At 33.6% G+C, this 10,000-nt stretch overlaps 1 protein-coding gene across 1 annotated transcript in view; it reads left to right on the top strand.

Moving 5' to 3' along the window:
- The window catches only part of LOC125039859 (myosin-J heavy chain-like), a 28,298-nt gene that overhangs the window by 12,869 nt on the left and 5,429 nt on the right, over positions 1-10,000 (top strand). The window contains exons 10-12 of the mRNA XM_047634169.1: positions 1-52; positions 1,310-1,450; positions 2,998-3,123. The exon at positions 1-52 is cut by the window's left edge and continues 129 nt beyond it. Of these exons, the coding sequence (XP_047490125.1) occupies positions 1-52; positions 1,310-1,450; positions 2,998-3,123 (319 nt within the window). The remainder of the gene's footprint in view (positions 53-1,309; positions 1,451-2,997; positions 3,124-10,000) is intronic.

The following is a 10,000-nucleotide window of genomic DNA, read 5'->3' as shown; positions in this document are numbered from 1 at the left end:
AGCACAGATGAGAGAGAACGACGGGACGGCGGCACTCAAGAAACATATGGAGGTAAGATAGGAGTAGGTTGACAAATAGGGAAGGAAAGAGATAGAGAGAGGGGGGGGGGAGTGGGAGGGAGGGAAAGAAGGGAGAAAGTTAGAGTGAAAGAGAGGGGATGGAGAAAGAGAGAAAGAGAGAGAAATAGAAAGAGAAAGAAAAAGAAAGATAAAAAGTCAGGTACAGGTGCATGAACATTCAAATATAAGTAATGATAATAATAATGATAATGATAACAGTAATAACAATAATAGTAACGAAATTATGATGATCATGAAACATCTACAACACCAACAACAATAACAATGATAAATATTCATCAAGACATTATCACCCCTTCCCCCTCTCCTTCTTTCTCTCTCTCTCTCATCTCCCCTCTCCTTCTTTCTCTCTTTCCTCCCCTTCTTTCTCTCTCTTTTTTTCTCTCTCCCCTCCCCCCTCTCCTTCCTCTCTCTCTCTTCTCTCACCTCTCCTTCTTTCTCTCCCTCTCCCCTTCTCCTTTCTTTATCTCTCCCCTCTTCTCTCTCTTAACCCTTCCTTTCTTTCTCCCTTCCTCTTCTTTCTCTCTTTCCTCTCTTTTTTTCTCTCTTTCCTCTCCTTCTTTCTCTCTTCCCTCTTCTCTCTCGTTTTTTCTCACCCCTCTCTTTTTTTTCGCTCTCCCCTCTCTATATTTCTTTCTCCCCTCTCCTATTTCTCTTTTCCCTCTCCTTCTCTCTCTCTCTCTCTCCCCTCTCCTTTTTCTCTCTCCCTCCTCCCCTCTCCATCTCTCTCTCTCCCCTCTCCTTCTTTTTTTCTCTCCCTTCTCCCCTCTCCCCTCTCCGCTCTCCGCTCTCCGCTCTCCTTTTTCTCTCTCCCTTCTCTCCTCTCCTTCTTTTTCTCTCCTTTCTCCCCTCTCCTTCTTTCTCTTTCCTTTCTCCCCACTCCCCTTTCTCTCTCCCTTCTCCCCTCTCCCGTCTCCCCTCTCCTTTCTCTCTCCCTTCTCCCCTCTCCCGTCTCCCCTCTCCTTTCTCTCTCCCTTCTCCCCTCTCCCGTCTCCCCTCTCCTTTCTCTCTCCCTTCTCCCCTCTCCCGTCTCCCCTCTCCTTTCTCTCTCCCTTTCCCCTCTCCCGTCTCCCCTCTCCTTTCTCTCTCCCTTTCCCCTCTCCCGTCTCCCCTCTCCTTTCTCTCTCCCGTCTCCCCTCTCCTTTCTCTCTCCCTTCTCTCTCCCTTCTCCGCTCTCCTTTCTCTCTCCCTTCTCTCTCCCTTCTCCCCTTTCCGCTCTCCCTCCCAGCAACACGAAACTCAAGTCCGGAACAAGCTGGGCGAAATGACCACCACGATTAACGCCCTGGATGCTGACGTGAAGCAGTACCAGCTGGAACAAGAGAAAGTCATGGCTGCCGAAATCAGTCAGCGGCTAAACCAGAATAAAGTTAGTGTTGCTTTTCGTTTTTCTTTTCGTTTCGTTTTTTTTTTTTTTTTTTTTTTTTCGTGTCCTAATGTAGGTATGTTTTTTTTTTTTTTTTTTATGCAGTTGTGGATGTAGTGATGGTGATGGTGATGATGAAAATATTCAGTGATTGTCTTTTTGTCTTTTCGTTTTTTTTTTTTTTATTTGTGTCTTAATGTAGATGTGATTTTTTTTTTCTCTCGTTTCTGTTTTTATGTCGTTGTAGATGTAATGATGATGATGATGATGAAAATGTTCAGTGATTGTTTTTTTGTTGTTGTTGTTGTATGTAGTGATGAGTGTGAAACAAGGCAATTGATAGTAAGGTTGAGAAAGTTTTTTTGTTTTTTTTTTGTCGTTTTTTTATGTAGATATGATAATGATCATGATGAAAAGTTAGGATAATGAGTAATTGTTAGATGTGAAATAGCAGTTAAGTTATTTATTAAAACAGTGATAAGTAATTGTTCAGTAGAGTGTTAAATAGGATAATAATGATTGTACGAATAATATATATTTAGTTTAACGAATGAATAAATGAATGAATAGGGAAATGGAAGAAAAAATCAAGGCAATAGGTAAATAAATAGATAAATAACTGACGGATAAATAGATAAGTAAGTAAACAATAAAAATGAATTAATAAATAAAAAAGCAATACTAAATAAATAAGCAAATAAACTGACAAACAAATCACCAAATAATCATATAAGTAAACAGGTAAGTAAATAGATAAAATTGACAGAAGAATAACTTAGATCTTAGAAGCCAAAGTAAGTTAGATTAATAAAAGAATAACTTCCCAGATCCTAGAAGCCAAAGTAAGTTAGATTAATAAAAGAATAACTTCCCAGATCCTAGAGGCCAAAGTAAGTGAATTTAACAAAATAATAACTTCTCAGAGCCTAGAAGCCAAAGTAAGTTAGATTAACCAAATAATAACTTCTCGGAGCCTGGAAGCCGTAGTAGGTTCCATTAACAAAAGAATAACTTTCCAGAGTCTAGAAGCTAAATTAAGTTAATTTAACAAAAGAATAACTTCCCAGAACCTAGAAGCCAAAGTAAGTTAGGTTAATAAAATAATAACTTCTCAGAGCCTGGAAGCCAAAGTAAGTTAAATTAATAAAACTTCTCAGAGATTAATTTCTCTAGATTAACAAAAGACTAACTTCGCGCAGATCCTAAATACCAAAGTAAGTTAGATTATCAAAAAAATAACTTCCCGCAGATCCTAGAAGCCAAAATAAGTTAATTTAACCAAAGAATAACTTCCCGCAGATCCTGGAGGCCAAAGTAAGTTAAATTAACAAAAAACTAACTTCACGCAGATCCTAAATACCAAAGTAAGTTAAATTAACAAAACAATAACTTCCCGCAGATCCTAGACACCAAAATAAGTTAATTTAACCAAAGAATAACTTCCCGAAGATCCTAGAGACCAAAGTAAGTTAAATTAACAAAAAACTAACTTCAAGCAGATCCTAAATACCAAAGTAAGTTCAATTAACCAAAAGAATAACTTCCCGCAGATCCTAGAGGCCAAAATAGACGACCTGGAGGACAGACAGAGGAGGGGCTTGGCGTCCCTGCAATCAGCTGTTGGCGACGTGGCGGCCAACAAGAACGCGGAGTCGAAGTCGCCGGATTATGATGAGGTGGGTTGCCAGTGGCCCTTTTTTTGGGGGTGGGTTGGGGTGGGTGGGTGGTGGGTGGTGGGTGGTGTGGGGGGTGGTGGGTGGTGGGGGTGGGTGGTGTGTTTTCAGGGTTTAATTGGGGTGTTTTGTGTTGTTTTTGTAATTTTGGTGTGTTTTCAGGGTTTAATTGGGGTGTTTTGTGTTGTTTTTGTAATTTTGGAGAGGTATTTGGATGTTTTTTTGTTGTTTTTTTTGTGTGTGTGTTTGGGTTATATTTTGTTGTTTTTTAGAGGGTTAAGTCGGTTCGTTTTATGTGTTCGTTTGGGTTGGTTTTACTATTTTCATATGATGTCAAGTTAAGTTAAGAATAAACCTGGTTGCTGGTAGTCATTTTGTTGGTTTTATTATATGTATTTATTTTTTTTTTTTTACCTTTTTTTTCTTCTTTTTTCTTTTATTAATATTGCTAGATTGATATGATATCTAGAGACTTTTCTTGTAATGTTTAATATTCGTTAATGTAGAATTCCAAATATGATGATGCTTTGAGGCCTTTCGTAACCGAATTTTGTTGGAAATCCATAATTTCTGGTATTTACTACAAGTAAATTATCTGGATTAATATAAAGTCAGACTCCCATTCAGTTAGATAATCATTTTATCTCCAGCTACGTAACATCTTCAGATTTTACACTTTTAAAGTAATGTACAAATAAACATCATGTTTATTTGTACATTATTTTATAATATGTTGCATCTAAAATGGTTATTGACACAAAAAATTCTTAATTTTATGAATCTACTACACTAGCATCGAAATTTCTAATATTCATAAACTTTCTACCCCTGCCATAGAAAATCCTACAATCTAATATTGGTCTGAATTCCATCATCGAAAATTCTAGTCTTTGAAATCTAAGCTGTAACATCGAAAAAGTTTAAATCAATCCTCTATCATTTATCTCGAAACTTTGGCATCTATCATCGGAAATTCTGTTATTTCCCAACTATCCAGTTTCTTTCATGGTGTTTCTATTCATAATTCACAAAATGAAATCAGTTAAAACCGCAAGACATTCACATACGCCAGTCAAAACTAATGTGGTGATTAATTAAAGAATCTTGTTTACGCCAGATGGATTTCGGAGCGTCAGATAATTACCAGGTGAGACGCCATTTGCCGAGTCATTTGTGACGCGACTCTGCGAATCATTAATATGAATTTCTGTCTCCTCTCTTTGACGTAAAAGAAAATCTGGATTTATAGAAGATGTGTTCCCTTTCTATTTATATTATTGAAAGGCATTTTGATTTGAGGAATCACCCTGCTAAGACTAGGTGTGTTCGATTTGTTGCGAAGTTCAAGTCCGAGTCAGTGACACAGACTCGAACGACGTGGGAAATGCTGTTTTTTGTATTCATTATACACTTTTTATTATGAAAAAAAAAACTATATTTGTATTCGTCTGAGCAGAATGCAATATATAAAAGGTCGATAATATTTATATAACAAATATCATCAGCTTTACTGCGCATATAAAAGTGCAGTTCATAAATGATTTCATTCTAGAAATTTCCGCTTTTTCATTCATACTGCATGATTAAAACCATGTTTTTGCCTTATTCATAGATGTGATTTTTCCTACCTCTTTTGACAACGAATTTGGCTCAGAGACATGCCATGAATTATGAAATATGTGCATAATGAATTTCCTCTGCTTTTAAATTCATCTTTACAGCATTTGTCTTGAGATACGTATAATCTTTTAAACTTTTCTGTGGAAATTATATCATCTAATAACAATCACTTGAACGTAAACTAAGGAAAATATATTCGGTCAGAATTAACAATGGCCATTATTTTTCTTAGTCTCTCGCATATGACAATCGAGGAACAACGGGTTCGGATGAGGTAGGCCGAACTTTAATAATCTATCTATTTGATTTAATTTTCCATCTATTTTGCACCGGCTTATTTGCGCTTTTGGGCTTAGAAATGACACAGGTTAAGATAAAGGGGAGTTGCGAAGACCGAGAAAGAAAATGAACAAAAGGAAGTTAGGCAACTTGGTCAGCCACTCTCAGTCTACTCAAGCTGTGGGTACTGGCATCAAGCTGGGGTCAAAGTTGGGGCAGAAATGAACTGGTCACTCCACAACTTTATCTTGAGACTTAGAGTGTATATTCCTTTACGAACATGCCTCCAACATCCACTTGGATACGAGATCAAATTTCACTTTTGTCTACGAGGTGAATTAAAAAAGATGTAACTTATTGATTCGTAATGAATCGAGAGCGACTCGTTGTGGGCGAAGTGAAATTTCCCTTATCGTCAACGGTTCCAAGCCGGTAGTTCGGCTTAAGGCGGGATGACGTCTAGGCCCGACCCAGTTTCCATTTTCTAAGATCGGGTTAAGGCAATTATATCTCTATAATTGTCATCAAGGAAAGACACTTAGATTTAAAAAAAAAGAAAAAGAAAAGGGAATGATTCATTTTAAGAGATTTCTTAGTTTTTTATTCATTTTATTCTAGATGTGGCTATAACAGTCATTTGGTTTTAGCTTTCTGCTTAGTGAAGATAATGAATACTGGGAACGCTTTTTGCATCATTAGCTTTTGGCGTAAATTCACCATGATAACTTCCGTGTGTTTCAGTTTAATCTTTAGCATTAATTTGATACGTTTCCATTTACTAATTCGGGTATTGGCATATATGTTTATATAGCTATATCAATATCAGTATATGCAATTCAACAACTAATTCAAACCTAAACAAATGAAAGCTTCTTTGCGCATTTTTTTCCTCTTTAATGTTGCCACTGTTCCGTTTCATCAAGTAAATACAAAAACAAAGGATATATAACTTTGATTTTTTTTTTATTGATCGCATTAAAATGTCTTGATGAACTTAATTGGAAGTGATTGTGAATAATGACATCGATGTTAACGATATCGTTCGGTTAATTTTAACAAACGGCCGTTTTTTCTAGCCTCGCTCAAGCGCTTTTCGAGGAACATCAACTGGGTCGAAGGAGGTAGGCCTATTTTTTTTTTTTATATATAAGAAATCTCTATATATTTTTGCTCTTTTTTTTTTTTTTTTTTTTTGCACCGCTTATTCCCGCTATTCTATGAACCTGGGAATAAAATAAAGAGGATGAGAAGAATTAAGAGATAGATGTCGCGGGCGTGGGCGTACCGACGGAAAGGAGTTTGAAAAAAAAAAAAAAAAAAAAAAAAAATCATATGTAAAGTCCTATGCATAAAAAAAAAAAAAATCATCATTGTGATAATGTATAAGATTATTTTATTCTCAATTTTACCCTTTCTATATTTCTTCGGTTATTCGGTACATAAGGCTAAACTAATGTTGAAATTTGGACCCCCCCCCCCCCGTCACCCCCAAACAAAAATAATTATGTATGCTCTTGGAGGAAAAACGAGACAGTTGTGTTTGTAGATACAAAGTTGTCTGTCTGTCTGTCAGTCAATCGATATATCTCTCTGTCTACCTGTCAGTTAATCAGTATGTTTGTTTGTTCTTTGATCTGTACTGAAATAAGGGAAGGGAAGAATGTATTTCAAAGGGTTTTGTTGTATATTTATGTTTATTACACATTTACATATTATATATATATATATATATATATATATATTTTTTTTTTTTTTTTTTTTTTTTTCTATCGTATATGTGTTTTTTTGTGTCGTATTTTTATGGTTGAGTTTTGTGAATATTTATCGCTTTATCAGCTTTACGAAGTGGATATAAAGAGAGCAAGCTTTGCTAAATGGAAATAAAGAAACGCTAATTTACCATCAGCTTTATGTATAAATTGTCTGAAAACCTTTTTTTTTCAGCTTGAATTTCAGAAACATGTCTGTCTGTTTACTTATCTTTTTTTTTTCGGTGTGTGTGAGTGAGTGTGTGTGTGTGTATCTGTGTATATAGAAAGCTCTCATTCGATTTACTGATCCATTTCATTTTTTTATGTTGAAAGAAGAGAAGAAAATCATTAATTATTTATATCAATTAACTTACCTATCAATAATTTCAATTAGTTATTCAGATAAACAGTAGCGGGCTGGATAATAACAATAAACAATCGAACAAGTCGCCGCCATTTTGATTAGAAATTCAACGTTCATCTAAGTACCGATAATTGGCATTAGGAGGCGGATCTAACATGTTAAATAAGCACAACAGAAAATTTCAACACAACAAAGAATAAACAAAAAAAAAAAAAAGAAAGAAAAGAAAAGAGAAAAAAAAAACGCTAAAACTAGCTTTCTGTTCTTGTGATAAATATTTAAATTTCCCGGCTGTTCGTTCGCGTGACATTGATGAAGCGCTTTAGTTGTGCTGGGTTTATTCGCCTTGAATTTTCTTTATTCGTTTATTTGTTTATATGTTTATGTATATCTTTGTCTATTTTCTTCTTTCTTCTCTGTTTATGTATGTTTTTGTTTGTCTTTTTCTTTTCTGTTTTATGTATGTCTCTGTTTGTCTTTTTCTTTCTTCTCTGTTTATGTATGTCTTTGTTTATCTCTTTCTTTTTTCTCTGTTTATGTACGTTTTTGTTTATCTTTTTCTTTCTTCTCTGTTTATGTATGTCTTTGTTTATCTTATCTTTCTTCTCAGTTTATGTATTTATTTATTTTTTTCTTACATTCTTTCTTTCTTTACCTACTAATTTATCTATTCATCTATTCATCTATTTATGTATCTGTTTAAAAAAAAAAATTCTGTCTATCTATTAATCTATTTAATGAGTTATCTAATTATAAGTTAACTATTTAATTTCTCTATTTCATTGATTCATTCCACCTATCGGACAATAACCATTATTAATAATTATACTGATACTAGAAAATATTAAAAAAAAACTTTTTCTAGAAGAGTAAAGGCGTGAATATTGATACTAAAGGTTATTTAAATCTTTATTATTAAATGTGGTTTTGGTATTAAAAAACTTTTTTTCTGGAAGAGTAATGGCGTGAATACTGATACTGAAGGTTATTTAAATCTTTATTATTAAATGTTGTTTTGTAATTCATTTATTCACGGTTGTATTTCTGTATGCATTCCTTTTTTTTTTTTTTTAAGTGAATGCAGTCAAGGGAGTAAAGAAATAAAATCTTTGTTTATGCGAAATAACTTTCTTAATTTACGAATCATTTTTTTTTTTTTTTATACCTGTCATAAGTTTATTATTTTTTCTTGGTATAAGAATCGGTAGACTTCATCGTATTAAAAAAAAAAAAAAAAAAAAAAAAGGTTCAGATTTTTGTGTTTTCCAGTTTGAAGGGAGTATGTACCTGACATTATCAATATCAAAATAATGATAATGATGATAGTAATGATACTGATAATAACAATGATGATAATGAAAATTATAGTGATCATGATGATGATAATGAAAGAATGATAACTGTCATTGTTATCTTTGGCAATATCATTATTGTTATTATAATGATGAATATAACTATTATCATTATTGTAATTGACAACGTTATTGTTATAGGGTTATTATTATTTTTATTGTTTTCATTATCGCAGAGTAGGTAGGCATAAACAATAATGTAAATGATAAAGATTTAAAAAATGTTTTTCATAACTTGCCAGGTTTATTTAATGAAGATTTGAATGCGCTTGAGAAAGGTTAAGTTCAAGAGTGTTTATATGATTTTCCAAAGAATTAGTTGCTTTTTTTTTCTTTGTGTAAATGAAAATCATTCACAAGAAATATTGAGTGGCTTTTTTTTTTTCTTTCGATTTTATTATGATAGTGATATAAAAGGAGAGTGAATGGGAATGAGAGATCTAAATGCATATTTTTTTTTTTTCTTAATTAATTACAAACGATATTTTAATCGCTGCTTCCCGCATGCCTTTAAAAAGTTACTAAATCATAAACACATCTTCCAGCACGCAAATAACCACTTCTATTTACTTTCGAAAAAAAATGACATTTATTGTTAACAGCTTTCGAATGTAGAATTATTAATCACAGTACTAAAATGTAAACACAGGGACGTTAATTGATATCATATTCAGCTACGAGGCATTCAGATTATAAGAAAAACAGTAATTTGGGAATATCTGATAAGATTAATAATTTCACTCTGCTTGTTTATTCAAGAATTCGAATTCAGGCAATCAGCGCGGTTATACACCGAGACTGCAAGAGGTAAGATGCGGTTCAATTACATTTTTCTTAAATGGATTCAGGTTTTAAGCTTTGCTTTTTTCATTTGCGGATGGACTATATTAAATCTCAAGGCGAGGTGCAAGCTTACGGTTTATATCTATCTGTCTACCTATTTGCCTATATATGTATATGTATACAGATATAGATAGATAGATAGATAGATAAATGTATGCTTTCGAGTGTTTCATGATGCTTTGTGGCTGTTTTCGTTTTTTTTTTTGTGTTTTTTTTTTTTGTCGTTATGGAAAAAAGGGTAACCGAGTTGAAAATGAATATCTGTGTAAGATGATATAAAACGATCAGATGAGCAATTTCGGATTTCATTATACGCTGAAACAGTTCGACAACCTCCAAAGCCAATGATTGTCTTAATGAAGAAGCATTTATATTTCTAACGACGCGAAGGGTAAGTGATTTCAAGATAATTCTAAACCTCATTAATTCTTCGATATTTGCTTCGATCCCGTTTTCTTTCGTTATTTCGTTTTCTTTGTCTTATAGGACACACTTCGCCATTTCATATGTGTTAGTTTGTTGGTCGAGCTCCGAGGAGGCGCACGTGTGTGTTTACTTGCTATTTATTTTTATTATCATTCTCTACTTACCGACCGTTTTTACAGTTGGCAGATAATCTGTCATTTTTTAAAAATATGTATGTATCTTTCTGTTTATTTATCTACATAAAT

This window comes from Penaeus chinensis, chromosome 28 (assembly GCF_019202785.1).
Source record: "Penaeus chinensis breed Huanghai No. 1 chromosome 28, ASM1920278v2, whole genome shotgun sequence".
In the NCBI taxonomy this organism is placed as follows: domain Eukaryota; kingdom Metazoa; phylum Arthropoda; class Malacostraca; order Decapoda; family Penaeidae; genus Penaeus; species Penaeus chinensis.
The sequence above is the reverse complement of the archived record's forward strand: the minus strand, read 5'-3'. Positions and strand labels throughout refer to the sequence as shown.